This window comes from Rhipicephalus sanguineus, chromosome 11, assembly GCF_013339695.2.
Source record: "Rhipicephalus sanguineus isolate Rsan-2018 chromosome 11, BIME_Rsan_1.4, whole genome shotgun sequence".
In the NCBI taxonomy this organism is placed as follows: Eukaryota; Metazoa; Arthropoda; class Arachnida; order Ixodida; family Ixodidae; genus Rhipicephalus; species Rhipicephalus sanguineus.
This window is the reverse complement of record NC_051186.1, coordinates 141,605,228-141,623,113: the sequence shown is the minus strand read 5'-3', so window position 1 is coordinate 141,623,113 and position 17,886 is coordinate 141,605,228. Positions and strand designations below refer to the sequence as shown.

Genomic DNA, 17,886 nt, shown 5'->3' with positions numbered 1-17,886 from the left:
GATTGTGACGCGAGGGGCGACTTTAGTAGCAAAAATTTTGAGAAAAAGCTAGCATTGTATTCGAATAAATACGGAATGCAAGTACCATGATGCCGCTGAATTGGGTTTAGATTTAAAGAGAGCTCACGCTTGATTAAAAAGAGACTGACGCAGATTATTTTATGAAGCTTCGCTGGTCACACACCTTCACAGAGCGTAGTTTCTCGGCCGTAGGTATTTCACTGCGCACGAAGTAGCTGTGCTGCCAACGCAAACGTGTAATAGCGCAGCAGCCGCGTCTTGCCGGTGATGCGCTTCTCAGTTTGGCCCGAGAAATTCAATTTCTTGCGCGTCGGGGAGGCAAGTGGGGCCCGCAGAGCTTCAGCCTTGATACGCTTAACTGTTCGCTCACTCACTCCGGTGAGCTCGGCGACAGTCCGGCACACTGCATTTGCAGACGGCGCCTCACTTCAGCGATGACATTGCAGATAACTTGCGTGGTCTGGTTTGATAGCCACTTCCTGTCAAATTTAGAGTACAGCTTCTTCGGAGAACGAAACGGCGAGTTGGCGGCCGCACACGATTCAGGCCAACGGTTCAGGAGGCATCGCGGACGCCATGTTTACTGAGACTCAGAGAGCAGGCGTGAGGAAAATGTGGTGCAGGCGTGAGGAAAACGTGGTGCTGTCCAAAAAATAAAGACAGAAACAAACTTGAAGTTTACAATAACATTTTTTCACAAATGGCTTCCCATACTCGTTCTCTTTTTATAATGAGGAAATCTTTATTTATTCGAGCTAGGTAACTTTTCGAATTAGAAAATAAGTATAGGTACTCTTTCTTGGCGCGCGCGCATGCAGGCACTTTGGCTCTGTAGCTTCCACAGTGGTGCCAAGAAAAGTTGTCGCGGAGTATAGTAAACTATATTGTTTCTGCTCTGTGGTCGGGCCAAGGTGGCTTCAGTGGTGTAAACAACCCACTCATAATGAATTTAGTGAAAGTGAATTTTCATTAAAGCTCTCCTTTAGGTTCATCGAAGGTTTAGTTTCTTGACTCGCGCAGTTCTGGCAATGATTCCAGTTTTTTTCCATCACTATGATCTCACAATACGTTGTTCCCATGCCTTTCCATTACAGACGGAGCTGGCAACTCAGCAGCAGCTGTTTGCCAACCTCCAGGAGCAGCTGGAGTCGCTGGAAATGCCGCAGGCTTTGGACTCAGCTCGCAGCTCCATCCAGTGCGGTTTCGAAGAAGCACAGGACCTGGCCGACCGGCTGCACTCCATGCTGAGCCAGGTGGAGGAGCAGGAGGCTGACGTCAAGACTGAGATGGACAAGTTTTCCGACTGGCTGCGTCAGCAGAAGGAGGCCCTGTCACGCTGCGATAACACCACGGGCTCTGACGAAGTGCTATTGCAGCGTCTGGAGGAATGCCGGGTAAGAGGAATGTCTCGGGTGTAAACTTTGGGAAACTGATTATACACTAAGCTACCAGATGTACCTAGTAAACTGAACAAGACAGTACTTCAGGGGCAGATGTGGGCTTGAAGTGCCGAGGGATCGTTCCCTTACAGAAATGGATTTAGACAGTCTATAGACTGTCTAAACCCATTTTTAGACAGTCTATGGAATGTCTACATACATTTTTGTAAAGGTTGAATGAGGAATGCTTCTGGAATCAACGTTTCCAGAACAAACGGCTTCTTATAAGCATCGATGTCTGTTGCTAACTCAGGTTTGCACTCTTGTTTTCTTCCTTTCTTTCTTTTTGAAGAAACTGGAAGAAGCTCTGAACAAGAATGACGGCCTGGGCCGAATCGAGGAGAAGATGGCAAGGCTGGTGCGCAACCAGCCAGACCTGGAGGTGCGCCACCTTCAGAGGGAACAGGAGAAACTGAAAGCCAGGTGTGTTTGGCGTACCACTACTCTGCACTGTGATGAATTGGGCAGTTTGCTGACCTTGCACTGTTCTCGTTGTTATATAAGCATATTTACATATCAGAAAATAAGGAGATAAACATATCAGGGCTCAGAATCATAAATCTTATCTTAATGCAAATGTGACATGCAATTAGCAATCACTGTGGTGACTGTCTCAGTATAATATCAATTAGCAATCACTGTGGTGACTGTCTCAGTATAATATCAGGCTAAGTGCCCAAATGCTCACACACTCAATCGCACAACTAGTATAGCCACCAAACCATTGCAGCTGCGGAGATGTGAAAGATGCAAGCTACAGCTTTACTGGGACTACTGATGCTGGATAACCAATATTAGTGAGCATTTACGTGTGAAATCATGGCATTTGGATCAAGTTCACACGACAGCAGATTCTATAGTGTTGTAAATTAAAGAATCCTGAAGGGTTGTTTCTCTCCTGTTGGCGGCAGCTACTGTGCCTTTGAAATGTTAAAGGGACACTAAAGAGCAAAACGATTTTTCTCATATTAGTAAAATACTCTTTCACGATAGTACAAAAAACACCACGCTTGCTGCAAGAAGACGCTTAGTAAGCGAGAAAGCGCACAAAAACAAAATGTGGCTGGCGACGCCACCAGTTTCCGCACCATTCGCCGGGACGTCACATGTTTTGATGGCGCCTACTAGGGACTACATAGTTCCTAATCGGTAAAAATGAGGTACATTGTCCTCTGAGGGGGCTATAGACTTAGCATACCAAGTTTGGGGTAATTTTGTTGAGCCAATGGCGCCAAAATACGATAAATACACTTTAAAATCTGTGATGTCACGTGGGGAGATTTCGGCGCGAACTTTAAAAATGAGACTTTGAACTTGATTTTCTCCTCTATTAATAAACCTACCATGGCAAAATTAACGACGTTAGAGTTGTCAGAGCATAATTTATCTATCTAAATGGATTCGTTGTTTCTCTTTAGTGTCCCTTTAAACCTCATGAATGAATGAATGAATCAGCATTCTCTCTGCAGTCTTGAAGCAGTCAGAAAATAGGACAGTAAACCCAGTCAATCAATCAGTCAGTCAATCAATCAATCGATCGATCGATCAATCAATCAATCAATCAATCAATCAATCAATCAATCAATCAATCAATCAATCAATCAATCAATCCTTTGTGGGCTCAATGCCACCTATAACTGGGACATTAAGCCTAATCAATCAATCAATCAATCAATCAGTATTCTCTCTACAGGCTCAAAGTAGCCAATAACCAGAATAGCAAACCTTGTCAGTCGATCATTCAATCTTACCTCAGCAGGCTTGAAGCCACCAAAAACCAGTCTGCAAGGGATCGATCAATCCATCCATCAATAAATGAATAAATAAATAAATGAATAAATAAATAAATAAATAAACCAGTCAGTCAATCAATCAATCAATCAATCAATCAACCAATTAATCAATCCATATTCTCTCCACAGGCTCAAGGCAGCCAATAACTGGAATAGCGAACTTTGTCAATCAATCAGTTCACTCTTCCCTCTGCAGGCTTGAAGCTGCCAAGAACCAGGCTGCAAGGGCTTCAGCAGCGCTACTGTCCATTCTTGACCGCCACCACCAGGGCACACTGGCTGAGCTGCAGCACTGGCTGTCCACGGCCAACGACAAACTGGCGTGGTGCAGTGGAGGTGCCGAAGGAGCCACGCATGGTGACCGCTTCGGGCTCGAGGCTCGGCTGGTCACGCTTCAGGTGAGACAGCTGCAAGGTATCCTGGTTAAGGGGCCCTGCAACTCCTTTTCAGCATGGTCAGAAAACGCTGCTGATTGTTAGTCAAAAGTTCTGAGAACACGTGTCAAGACTCCTGAGAACATCAAATAGTTAGAATTAATCTGGAGTCCCCAACTGTTATGCCTTTCATAGCCTGTGTGTCATTACACAACGTTAAACCAGATAATTTAATTTCGTACAATTTTGTTCGAGCAGCGTCTCAAACTGATGTCACACAGGCACTTTCGACTGTGATCAGGGCCGACTTGGATCAGGCTCGATCTGGATCAGATGCTGCTACACGGTCATCTTTAATCATGGTCACGCCCAATCGGGATCAAGACGATCGAAATCGGCACATTGCAATCTGGCTCCCAGATCACGGTTTGACCGACTTCTGCGCCACGCTCGATACGAATTGGTTTGGACAGTGTAGCAGCGACCATTGTTGATCGCGATCAGGAAATCCGATCCGGATTGGTCGGATTTTCTGATCCGGATCTGATCCAGATCAGGAAATTCTGATCGCAATCAAAAGTGCACGCCATTTCATGCAAGTGTATCCGTCTTGCATGTGGTCAACGACACTGCCCTTACGTCGCACGCAGGAACTGGAGTCCACTCTGGAGCAGGGAGAGAAGCGACGCGAGCAGTACTGCAACTCCGTCAACCTCCTGAGCCAGGCGTGCGCGCCCGAGCGCGTGCCCTCGCTACAGGACGAGTGCAGCCGCATCTGCAACGAGTGGACCACATTCACGTCCACCCTGACCCAGACAAGGGAGGCCCTCAAGCGCAGCCTCGACCAGTGGCAGCACTTCGAGACGCTGTTCGAGAGCCTCTCGGACTGGCTGCGGGACGCGGAGGCGAGAGCCAAGAGCGAGGCGGCTAGTCAAGTCGACCTGCCCTTGCTCAAGGACCAAATCTCTATCCTCAAGGTGAGATTGCATTAGTGATGACAGGCAACAATGATAGGCAATGTGCCACTGTCCCTAAAGCGAAAAGTATACAATCTCTGTGTGCTGCCGGTACTTACATATGTGGCTAAAATTTGGAGGACAATAAAAAACTAGAAGAAGGTTAAGGACCACCAAGTGTGCAATGGAATAAAAAATGGTTGGTATGACATTAACCCAGTGCTGGGCAGTATCGAAGATACATGTATCTTCGATACTATCTTAGATACTCTTTGGGTATCTTGTATCTGTATCGCGATACGTCTCGCAAGACGTGTATCGGTATCTGTATTTCCGCTACATTGAAGAATGTATCGCGTATCTTAAGATACAAGATACTGCGATCGCAACACCGCGGTGCGAAACGATAAACGTTGGTTGAACTCCACTTCTCAAGCTGATACTGCTCCCACTAAGCCACCAGATTAAAACTAAAGACAATGACATTATTTTATCTTTCCGCCACAGTTATCCAGCGAGGGCAGGTGATGACCTCTGAGCGTCCCTACTGAGGAAGCAGAGTCACGTGGTGGCGCTCGCGCCGTCTCGACAAACGCGCGAACGTTTACGCCTAGACGACATTTTGTTTTCACGGTTTCCTTTTTTTCTCTTTAGTAGCGTCAGTGTTATTGGCACTTGGATCTTAGCCACTATCCTGTGCCGAGTACTCCAATGCGTGTGGTGTCTTTTGCACAAATTCTGATGCCACTGCAGTCTGTAGTTTCGTTATCGAAGTTTCTCTTGCGTTGGGCGTCGTTACGAAGTCTGAAGAATGCAAGAAAAGGGGTTGCTTTGCGTCTCATGGCTTTCACACATCGGCGAGTTGAAGGACTTCGTCGATGCAAGTTTGACTTACATGCCATGAGATTGACCTATATGCAAATAAGATTCTAACAGTTGTAACACCACCGGTACCGATGCTGGATCTAACAGAACAAGCATTCACTTAACAGAAGCTATCTTGGCGTGCATCTCTTTTTCTTTTATTCAATGAGTTCTCAAAATCATAATTTGACTGTTAGCACAATTTCTTTCTAAAGTGTCATTTTCCATCCCATACATTACCTATGTCTCTGTATTGCTTTTTTAGGGTCTGCTTACGGCAATATTTCTTTAACGTGCTGGCAAGATAAGCTCTCGCTTTATTCTTATTTTTGGCTTTCTGCATTATTTCTGCTACTGCTTACAGACTTATATTCTACTTAAGTTTAATGTTATGTCAAGGCGACGTTGAGAACAAATATATAATAATCTGCGCGTGCTTGGAGTATACAGTAACAAAAGTTCTGCTTACTGCTTAATAAAACAGCGAAATTGAGTTTTCATGATAATAACGTAAATTATTAGAAGCCATCTCAAACATATCAGCAAAGAGATTGGAGAAACATTGTTATACAAGAGAGATAATATTCTTTAATGAAAAACAATGTATAATAAAATGTATAACAATATGTATAACAAAATGACGGAGAATTTTGTTATACAAAATCCTCCGTTTTTCTAATGAGCGTCTCAACGAGTCCGTTTACGCTATTTTACATAGGCACTGAAATTTCTGTGGTCTTACCTTAAATGCCTAATTGTCATGGCTATTAGGGGTTAACCGCAGCGGTGGTCTAGTGGTTATGGTGCTTGATGCTAACCCGTAGGTCGCCGCGGGCGCAGTTCGATGCCCGTGTGCTTAAATTTAGGTTTTATAACGCCACGTGGTCGAAATTTCCGGAGCCCTCCACTATTGCGTCTATCATTATCGTATCGTGTGTCTGTGAGACGTTAAACTCTGCAATTATTATTAGCTCTTGGGAGCGCCGCCTGTATCGTATTCCTACACTTATATCGTTGTGTTTGATGCAGAACCGCTTTTCTATTTTACATGGTTATATTTGTTTTTCTTTCTTAGTCTTCTCTAAATATTTTTACTGTTACTAATCGCCAGGTAATCGGAGCTTATGTGGCAATATAGTGTGAACAGCGGCGGTGTCCTGCGGCACTTCATGCAACTATAGAACACGTCTGACACGTTTTCTGGGCTGCACATGTTCTCTCATAAAAGAAAAATTGTTAGAAGATGACGCATTACTGAGTACGTCGCTAACGAACGCTTTTCGCCAACCGATAAGTAGGATATAAAAGTAATTGCAGTTTTATGTCCTCTACGTAGACAAGATGTGTCGCAGAGAATGTCACTACCAGCGTTCTCGCTGATGTACACCTGTCCGGTGATCGGGTATTGCGAAAACCGTGATACGTTTACGGGCAAGGTAGAACTTAACAATGGTATTTGCACGATAGTGCGGAGGCTTCTTATTGAAGATGGCAGCGCGCTAGCTGGTCCATAAGCAGAGCATCGACTCCACGTAATTACAAAAGCTGCAAGTAAAAACCATTATCAGCGAAGTGTATAAAGAGCTGTCATGGTAAGCAGCTAAAGCAATAAGTTGCTTCGGAACAAAAGTAATATACCTTCAGCAAGAAATACAAACTTCGGAGATACTAACAAACATTTCATTCAAATGAAACGAAATTGGTCGCAGCTAATAAACTTTCAAGCGAACATTTTTGTGCATTGGCGTTTAGTGCTACATAACCGTGTATACAGATATATAATACCAAGATTCCGAATGTATCGAAGTATCTTAAGATACAATTGGAATGTATCATATCGGATACAATCGGCGTCGTGGTATCTTGTATCTGTATCTCAAGTAATTCTTGCCCGAGTATCTTGTATCGTATCGCGATAGAATTTCAAAGTATCTTTGCCCAGCCCTGCATTAACCCTTTGCAGTCCAAAACATTTACCCACTTTCTGGCCGTTCTGGTCTGAAAATATTTCACCAGTTTTCAGCACTGCGAGAGAAAAACAACCACTGTGCAAGAAAAACTAATTGAATGTTAATTTTTGCAGTTGATATTGTACCCAAGTCTCTCAGCCATATTTGGACAGCGCGTGGTGGCCGACAGTGGACCACTACGGCCATGTCTCGTTGTCGGGAGGGGCCCAAGAACGAACCACAAAGGGTTACGAGATCGGAAGACGGCAGATAGAGTCAGGGAATAAACAGGGGTAGAAGATATTCTAGTTGACGTTAAGCGATAGAAAGGTACTTGGGCTGGCCATGTAGGCTTAGGACAGACAACTGGTGGTCAGCTAGAGCAACAGAATTGATACCAAGGGATGGGGAATGTAGCTGAGAATGGCAGTAAGTTAGATGAAGTGATGAAATGAAGAAGTTCGCAGCAATAAAATGGAACCAGCCCATACACAATAGGGTAAATAGGAGATTATTGGGAGCGGCCTTCATCCTGTAGTGGACATAAAATAGGCTGATAATGATGATGATGACCTTAGCCCTTTCTGTCCCGCTGCCAAGTATAGTCATCGTGAGATTTTATGCATGACAAATGATGACTTAGACATGACCGAGACATGAAACATGGCTGCGTCTCTGCCACATGGTAATAAAAGTGTGGGGAAAAGGAAGCACTTTGATGACTTCACATCAGACGACAGCTCCGTAGAGTTTTGCACGGAAGCAGAAGGTTCTCTGGCACTGAGTACCATAGTACCATACTCTTATCATTTCTTACGTTGGTAATGGGAGCAGATGAGGCCTGGTCACATGCACGCACTGACAACGGAATGTCGCTTGCAGTCTCTGCTGGAAGAAGTGCACGGCCAGAAGCCCAGCATGCAGGAGCTGGAGTCGACCGTGACCAGCGTCACAGCCCATGTGCCGGACACCCAAGTGCCCAACCAGGTGTCCCAGTTGGCTGCCCGGCTAATGCACTTGGAAGCCACGCTGCAGGTGAGCAGGATGGTCACTCTGAACCCTAAGCGCTTCGAAAATTTCGTATCAAACACTGAATAACTAGAGGAAAGACCTGAAGACTGGAGATGTGTAGGATGCTGGTGACATCATCATGACACTCTATGAGTGGCACATGTGACCTTGTAATGACTGTAGACTTTTCTAAAGGAAAGCTGGTATCTTCCCGAACGTACAAGTTCAATGACAGTAATTTCCATGTGCAGTATGGTCACCCTGTTTTGTGCGTATCAGTTGGTGAAAGCATCCGAAGTGATGCATGGATAGGCAGTCGTGCCTTTTGTTTTCTCCTCTTTTGTGTGCCACATCTTGTATGTTGTTTCTGGCACTACTTGAATTCTATTGTCTTGATACCGGCTTATTGCTGCCGTAAGGGATGCAGTATCCTTACTCACCATCTTATAATTATGCCAGTCCTGCTCTTTGCAACTGTTCTTTGTTATTGTCTCAGTAGTGCAGCTGGTTGCAGTGTCAGCTTTTAAGGAGGACGGTTTTCTTCCAAATTTGACATTGGCCATTGTGCCCTCTTTTGTATTTTTTAATCATTGGCATTATAACACAATGATGGTTATTATTTAGGCGTTACTAAGCCAGTGTCCTAAGTTAATGTCGCGAATGCTGCGGGAGAGTTCCTGTGTAAAAAAAAAAAGAAGCTGTCTCTGTGATGGTATTGTCAATTAGCAAGGTTGTGGGGGTGCTATCATCCCCTGTAAAGTTGTTTTCACCTCATGGCTCACGCGCACCGCTGAGCGAGAGGTGCTCGCGCAGTGGTGCCAGTAGCACCGCCTGGTAGGAGTGAGGTTATGGGGGCGCATGAGGAAGAGCACTTTTTCTCTTTCTGGGGTTTGGCGCAGCCGTGGACGGACGCCTCTCACTGGAAGTCCACGGGGACGATACTGCAACTCGTTCCCGTGGGCTCCCGGGGCGAGCTGAACGTAGGTGATGCCGCATTCGTGGTACATTGTGTGTGTTATGTTCTCTGTGTGTTTTTATCGGTGTTATATTGGATTATTTGTCATGTTACCAGTTTGTTAGGTTCAGCTGGCGAGCTCGCCATTTTGTAAAAGCTGTCAATAAATGTCCACGTGTTCAGTTTGCTCGATGGCGGGACTGTGTCCGTGTGTTTCAAGAGCAGCTTACAATCCCACAAGGCTTGCACATAATTTTTGCTTATTGTCATGCTTTTTGTTTGATGCAGGGTGCGCTTGCTCAGCTCGAACAGCTTGAGCAGACACAGAAGGCCTTTGAGCAGGCCAAGCAAGACCTACGTGACTGGCTGTCCCAAATGGAAGCCAGCCTGGACGGCTGCAAGAACGTCCCCGGTGACCAAAAGGCACTGGAGGCTCACCTGAAGAGACTCCAGGTCTGTGCTTTATTAATACATCACAGTATTAGGCGTGTCCAAGTGAGAAAAGATTCATGCGTATGATTGTGGTGAGGTTGGTCCGATGTAGAGATATAAAGGTGATGTGTATGCTAAGCATACACATCATGTGTATGCTAACATCATGTGATGTGTATGCTAAGTATGCTAAACAGCAATAATTGAATTGTTTGCATCGGGACTTACTGTTGATAACATTTGCTGACTTAGACAGTAGCTCTGGTACCGTGTGTAGCAACCACGCGCCTCCGCCTGCTGGTTTGCCCGTCACCGCCATGAAACATCTTGACAGCAAACTGTCGGCATATGATGGATGGTCCATGATTTCTCTACAGGAGCTGCAGAAGCAGAAGGGAGCCGGACAGGCACTGCTCAACGCAGTGGTGGACAACGGCGAGTCCATGTACCTCTCGCTGAGCGTGGAGAGCAGGGACCAGGTGCGCAAGGAGACCAGAGGCCTGCGAGACGCCTGGGACTCGGCCTGGGACAAGCACACCGCCCTGGTGAAGGGACTCGAGTCCTCTCTCATGGCCTGGAGTGGCTTCCAGGACAGGTGCGCTTACACCTGACGTTTCCCTCGGCTGGCTATTCCTTCATTTCTCCGGCTGTGTCTGCACAGTGATACAGTTGTATTTGGACATTTAAAAACTTAAAGGGGATGGTGAAATGGCTTGATGCATCGATAATTTCAGATATGAAATATGCTTATATGAAGCTTTCATAACTACCCTGCATGTCTCCAATAGTCACTTAAGGTTGTAAAAAGTGAGGATTTGCTGATAAGACCATATCGAGCGACATTAAATTTTTATTCACGCCTATACAGTGAAATCTCGGTATAACGAACTTCAGGGGGACCGCGGAAAAATGTTCGTTATTCTGAAAGGTCATTATAGTGAAAGCCCAAAAATTTACCATAACAATAGAATTTCAGTAACGCAAACGTCCTACCTTTGCAACGGTACGTCCTTGAACTCGTTTCTCACAACAATGCACACGTGAACGTCAGACAAGGCACGTTTATTTGAAATAGTCTGTGATCGTTTTTTTGACGGGTGCAGCACAAACTCTGCGTCACGAACGATTCTAGACCGTCCGCATTTTTATCCGCCGCTTCAGTCGCTGTTCCGCTTTTTTCTATGAATATGCGGAGTTTCCTCAAGTAGTCCAACGCATCTGTGGCCGACACGGACTCGTCGCGATCTTCGGTTGCTACCGTGACATCGTCGTCCATGTCATCGCTGCAATCCTTTAAGGCCCAACTGCATGCACGCGAGTTTTGAGCGACGGCCGACAGGATTTGCTGTCGCGGAGGGCCATCCATCGCCGTCGCTTGTCGCAGGGTGCAACGCGAAACGATGCTATTTCCGATTCACACGGCTGGCTGATCGCGCTGATAACGCGGACGGACCGTCGTTCTGACCACTGGCCAAACGCGAAAAGCACGAAAGGCATTGGAATCTGAAATAGAATCGTTCCGCGATAGCATCCCAGGTTTCTGGAAAGCCAGAAAACATCGCTTGTCGCCCGGAAGTGAGCATGACGATATCCAACAACATGGCAGCATCTCTGACCCTTGCTTCGGTTGCAATTTGCTCGTGATGCTTCCAATCGGGCGCGTACTTCAAGGAATGCAAGTTATAGACTACCTTATTTACAGCCCCATCTCACGCGGAGAGCGAGGCAGCGGCCGTATTTTGTCGTATTTATGATCGACGGTTCGTTTTGATGTTTTGGTGGTAGCTTGCTGCAGTGGTGGTAGCTTGCTGCAATGTCAACATCGTCGTCGTGTGAGGTAGCCCTTTTCCCTGCGAAGCAACGACGTGAGGCGCTGCGGCTTTTCTTAAACGTTCTATGAAAGCAAGAGGAAACGTTGTCGAAATGCGCCTCGTGGACTAACCCCAACATAACGCAGTTTGCAAAGTGCGACGTGGCGTAGGCAGCGTACGCTTCCGGGCACCCCATGGGATCACAGCAGATACTACTGCCGCGGTTAAACATAAGATTGCGAAAAAAGGAAGTCCCGAAACGCTTTTATGGCATCTTTATCTCAAACAAGACAATAATAAATTTGGCATGTTGTCATTCATCTACTCTGTAATTCTTTTTCGTAATTTGCCTGCGTGCGCGCAATAGTTTTCAATCGAGCAGCGCGACGGAGCCCGTTTGTCGCAGCCGCCTTCGCTCGAAAGTCGCGTGCTATGCATGCGGTTGGGCCTTTACAAAACCTGATGCGTTGTCGCCTCCACAACGAAGGGAAAAAAAAAGTTCTCCGCCCGCGTCTTTCTCCTCCCGTGCCATCTCAGGTTTTAGCGGGAGGGCGTCCGCTCTTCGCGCTGCGTCGTCTGCTACCTTACAGCTCCGACTGCCATGACCGATACACTGAAATCTAAGAATCCTCGCAATTCAGGATATAAGTTCGTAGTACTGAGGCGTTGTTAAGATTACACGGAAATTAAATAACGATCGTTATTCTGAAATGTTCGTTAATCTGAAGTTCGTAGTAGTGAAATATTTTTACATTGAAACTATAAGCAGTCGGCACGGGATTTCTTAAAAGTTCGTTAATTTGAAATGTTCGTTAATGTGGTGTTCGTTGTAACGAGATTTGACTGTAGTACCTTTGTGTTGTCATGGCCACTTGATGGTCCTCTTAACGAATAACGAATGGGTGCAGCTTTGCCGCATGGCGGCTAGTTTTCTGTGCTTTAGTATGTCTTGCCGCATTTCATGGCTGTGTTGTGGTGAAGCTTATTGAAGCAAATTCGTTATTGTAGACTGCAAAGAAAATCACTGCTTTGCAAGCCATCCACATATTGAGACAAGCTCTTTGCATACTTTTTCTTCCATGGCTTGCATTGCCCTTCAGATTCCGTGCCCTTTTTAGAGCATCTACCATAATGGTGTTGTTTTGTCAGCAGTTGTGTTTCCAATGACGTGAATGATCGCGAGCCATTTAGAAGAAATGCACTTTTAGGGGCGCAGCAGTGTTTAGTATATCAAATGTGGGAGCAGGAGTTCTATATAGAGTACAGTGCTATATGTCTGCCTGAGATTTCTAAACAGATGCTACAAATGCACGTTCAATGTAGAGTACAATTTGACGTATTCATGTTCAATTGCAAACAATTTTAGAAAAATGCAGTGTTTTTCCCGATGCAAGACAATGCTGTCTTGAGTGCAGGTTTCACGCACAATGCTGCACAATGCTGCATCGCCTTTAGTACCAGTGGCACAGTGAAAATGTGCAAGGTTCACTCTTGCACAGTTGTTCATTCTTGTTCTCTTTTGCCTCACCTAACGTAGCTGTGGCCGTGTCTCTTCGTGGCTCGCGGATATGAACACTCTGATCGGAAGCGACGTGGAACTCAAGCCGAACTTGTCTGAGAAACAGTTGCAACTCCAGAACATCAGGGTGAGCATGCTCATGATTTTTCATAGTTTCACCATGCTCATGATTCAACGTGTTCATGATATTAGAGCACATGAGTATTATGTCTTATTCATAATATGTAATCCATCATGTGCTCGTGTGATTTCATATGACATCATGTACTCATATTATTTTATGTGATGTTGCAATTACATATGAGCATATGATGGACGTGACAGAGATGCAATAACTTGCTAACAGTCATATTACCACATATCTGTCAAGTCCGTCATGTGCTTATATGTAATCACATCATAATATATATGCTAATATAATTTCATATGACGTCATGTACTTGTATGATTACACATGATGTTGTTATTACATATGAGCACATGATGGACTTAACAGAGATGCAGTAACATGCTGACAGTCATGTTATTGCATGCCCATCATGGCTTTCTTGTCCCGTTTGCCCGCGCCGTTTCCTGTGGTGAAGCCATGCCCACAAGCTCAAGTTGATACCCTAAAGTTTTATCCTGCTTTTATGTTCTGCACGGTGGCCCCATAAGAAATCCTTGTTTTGCAGTATGCAGACTTAATTAGGTTGCTTGTTACAATGGTGTTGATTGTCGATAGTGACTGACGAAGTCACACTTCATTACTTTGTTACTTCACTTGCAGGCACTGTCTCAGGATGTCATGTCACATCAAGCGGTGGTCTCCAAGCTGCAGACCAAGAGCCAGGAGCTGAAAGAGACGTCGATGGCGGGTCAGGTCGATGGCTTGGTGTCCGACTATGAAGCACTCTGCACTCGGACAAAGGTATGTTATGCAAGACTTAACGGTGAATCATTACGTTGTGTGCAATTGTAGCCTAGCAAATTGTAGTCTAGAAATACGAGCTGCCAGTCTGTACTGCATCTGGAATATACATACCACAAATAGTATTGCAGGCGTTGAAAGCCCAGCAAAAGTGTGTACAGTCAGTGTCGAAAGTGTAAGGACCACGAGACACAAGGAAAAGCAGAATATTCCCGCTGCTTCAGCAGGCAGTCTGAAAGTTAGATTTCTGGCCTGTTCTAAAACAAGCTAACATTATGTACTGTGCAGTTCGACTGAATGCAGTCACGAATTGATGGGAAATTTAAAGTTTTCTCAGACCTAGTGGTCTCTGAACTTTTGATGCACTCTGTGCTTGTGGACAACTTTCTTAAAATGAAGAAAAAAGCCACGCAACCAAAGTGCATGTGGGACAGTGCGTGTAAAAATAGTCGCACTTTCTTATTTTCACGTTTGTTTAAGTTGGAGAATAGAAAACATGAACATCTAATTGTTATTGCTCTTATAGTAAGTCAGGACATGAAGTACTCCACTCTGTGATATGTTTAAATTAGGGGTGTGCGAATATTCGAAATTTCGAATATTTTTCGAATAGTGTTTGCTATTCGATTCGATTCGCACTGAAATTTTACTATTCGAAGTATTCGAACTTCCCAAAGACATGCAGTCAACGTCCGGTTGAAAGTGACCCCTTCAGATTTTTAATATGCTTCACCTCATTACACTCTCGTATTGCGGCAAAGCTGCCTTTCAAGCTTCGTTACGGTCGAACTTGGCCAAGAGACATTCAACGTCCGTTTGAAAGTGGTCTCTAGATTTTTAATATGCTTCACCTCATCACAACCCCGTATTGCGGCAAAGCTGCCTTTCAAGCTCCGTTACGGTCGAACTTGGTCAAGAGACGGTAAACGTCCGTTTGAAAGTGGTCCCTAGATTTTCAATATGCTTCACCTCCTCACACCCTCGTATTGCGGCAAAGCTGCCTTTCAAGCTCCGTTACGGTCGAACTTAGCCAAGAGACAGTCAATGTCAGTTTGAAAGTGGTCCCTAGATATTCAATATGCTTCACCTCATCACAACCCCGTATTGCGGCAAAGCTGCCTTTCAAGCTCCGCTACGGTCGCACATTTTAACTCAAGAAAACGCTGGTTCTAATATGGAGATGAAAGATGTGGCAGAGTTGGGGGCTCAATTAATCCTGTTTTGGACCTGAAATTTGGGCAGGAAGTCCGAAAAATCGGACGCTGAAGCTTTTTAGCATCCAAAATTTCAGATGTTCTTATATATCGACGTCTACAAGGCAGATTTGGAACTCCGGACTTGAAGGGAGCACACCCTTCTCTGCCACATCAGTTGGGCTTCCACAGAAGTTGAAAGGAGAGGCTGAGGAAATGGCATCTCTGCCTATCACGTGTAAAGTGTTGTCGGCAACACTTTGGTTGCACCAAATCATGTACATAAATACAATTCGGCCTCTACATTGCCTAATTCTTGATAAGAAAGACAACTATGAAATATGACCCCACCAGCGCTTCATCAACCTAGCGAAAAGAAACACTTTCATGTTGCTATCTCACAAGAACATACTTAAATTCTCTGCAACTTTTTTCTGTAATTTCACTTCGAATTATTCGAAAAATGTTTGAGAAATATTCGAAAATTATTCGAAAATTATTCGATTCGATTCGCACTCAATCTTTATTATTCGAATTCGCTTCGCACCCAAAAATTTTGCTATTCGCACAGCTCTAGTTTAAATTTGATCTTTATTGTTTGTTTGCTCTTTCACATTTTGGCAAATGGGAAACTATCTAAGGTAGCTAATTGCGCCGGTTCAGCATGTGCTCCGAGAAGCTGAACCGTATAGTGCTGTCTAGATACGCCCCAACAGCCGTCCCTTCAAAAGAAAGTTGTTCTTGTGTACAAACCGTATCTTGCTTTCGGTCCAATTTGTATAGTTAAAGAAAACTGCTGAGAAGACCAAGCCGTTTATTTTGGTACCTATGGGAGGATTTGGCGTGTGTAGTTCAACAACCTGTGACAGCACATTTAATAAAGAGTACACGATTTTGAGTTTGCTTGCGCATAATGCAGGAAAATTCATTGGAGACATTCAGGAGCAACTTAAATACTGCGTACACATAGCAAACTTTCATTTCTGTAATGTCATTTTTAAAGAGAGCAAGTGTCTTGTCTCATTTTGGTTGTACTGTTAAAGTTTTGTACACTGTTTGAATGTCTTCAGCATTCCTACAGTTTAAGTGTGACTAAAGCTTTTCTTTGTATTTTTTTGCAGGCAAACATAGCTCAATGCGAGAAACGCGTGAGTGAGCACGAAGCCTACCAGCACAGCCTGGAACGTTTCCTGGACTGGGTCAGCACGCTTAAGGCCACTGTTGATGGCCCTGAAGAACAGGGTGACATGGAAGCTGTCAAGGCCAAGATGGCTGCATATGCGGTACGTCCTAATGGCATTGAAGCTTCGGGTTCTCTAAGTTGAGCACCCACGCACCGAAAGGAAAGCAGCTTCCAAATCTCTGTCTGCCGAGATTAGTAACAGTTATGCTGTGCAGGTAGTGTTCCATTCAGCGACATGTTTTTCGAATACTAGATTTTTTGGACATTCCGGACCATTGGGCCCCATTTGCGGTACCAGTATCTACAGTACTCACGGATTTAAATGCTACAATTTAAGGTTAAAGGGGCCATGACACCCAATTTTCACTCATAATCTGTGTTATGCAGGTTAATCCTTGGGTGTTCACAAACATCCTGGCGAAATTTCAGCGCATTTGGTCGAGAACTTAATTTATAACGAGCATTTTTATAAACACGCGAGCGGCCCGAGAGTCTGACAACAGTGGCGCACTAGCGAGCCGTGACGTAACAAGCCGCTCGTTTTGCAAGCGTCTGTATTCCAGCCAATGATATTGTTTCGTGGCCAGCTGCGTGTGCAATGGAGCTATTAGAGCTTTCTTCAGTTCGGCACCGAAAATTGATCGGTTTGCAACAGCTGAAACTTAGGTAGAAGACGACGGCTCCACTTCATGAAGCACATGACGTCACACGCGCCATGGCAAAATGGCGGTCGCCGGCGGTGGGCGGAGTTTATAACCGGCGACTTCTAGAGCTCATTTTGCAAGGAAATATTCTTCTACAGTCCATTTTTCATGCATGTACAGGCACAATATAGCTTCTACTTCTATATTTAACTGAAAACCGCAATTTGGTGGGCGACCATGTCATGGCCCCTTTAAGTAATGCAAATACTTTCGTTTCCACTATTGTGTGTTTGGGTCCTATTGGCTGATAGTGTTACATGTGTGACCTTACCCTTTGTGTGCGCCTGCTCGCAGCTGGTGTTGGAGAGCGAGCCGGAGGCCTGCGCCAAGCTGGAGCACCTGCGGGATGCCCTGGAGTCACGCGTGTTGCCCGGCACCTGCCCGTCAGGACACGAGGCGCTGCAGGAGCAGTACGCAGCTGCGCGAGCCCAGTGGGAGGCCCTGCTGGACGCCTGCGAGGAGGGCCACTCGCATGCCAAGGAGACGCTGGATCGCTGGGACGAGGCCACTAAGACACTGGACGAGCTGGAGCAGTGGCTGGCGTCCCAGCGGGCCCGCTGCCAGGACATTCCGCTGCAGGCCACCGCAGAGGCCAAACGGCAGCAGCTGGACACGTTGAAGGTGAGCTGTTCGTTCCTCCTACTTTGGAGAGAGAGTGAAAAGAAAAAGGGAGGCGTCATGCAACTTAACATGAAAGATAAACATTAAATTCGAAGTTAACAACAGACCCACGAAGTTAACATGAAATTTAACATAAAGGTTAATGGGAAAG

At 45.3% G+C, this 17,886-nt stretch overlaps 1 protein-coding gene across 1 annotated transcript in view; it reads left to right on the top strand.

Annotated features, from left to right (window-relative positions):
• LOC119375463 (muscle-specific protein 300 kDa) overlaps positions 1-17,886 on the top strand; it is a gene marked incomplete at its 5' end in the record, with an annotated part of 66,722 nt that overhangs the window by 19,334 nt on the left and 29,502 nt on the right. The window contains 11 exon segments of the mRNA XM_037645639.2: positions 1,116-1,415; positions 1,753-1,883; positions 3,450-3,651; positions 4,278-4,604; positions 8,279-8,431; positions 9,651-9,815; positions 10,172-10,389; positions 13,143-13,251; positions 13,894-14,034; positions 16,349-16,510; positions 17,409-17,735. Of these exon segments, the coding sequence (XP_037501567.2) occupies positions 1,116-1,415; positions 1,753-1,883; positions 3,450-3,651; positions 4,278-4,604; positions 8,279-8,431; positions 9,651-9,815; positions 10,172-10,389; positions 13,143-13,251; positions 13,894-14,034; positions 16,349-16,510; positions 17,409-17,735 (2,235 nt within the window).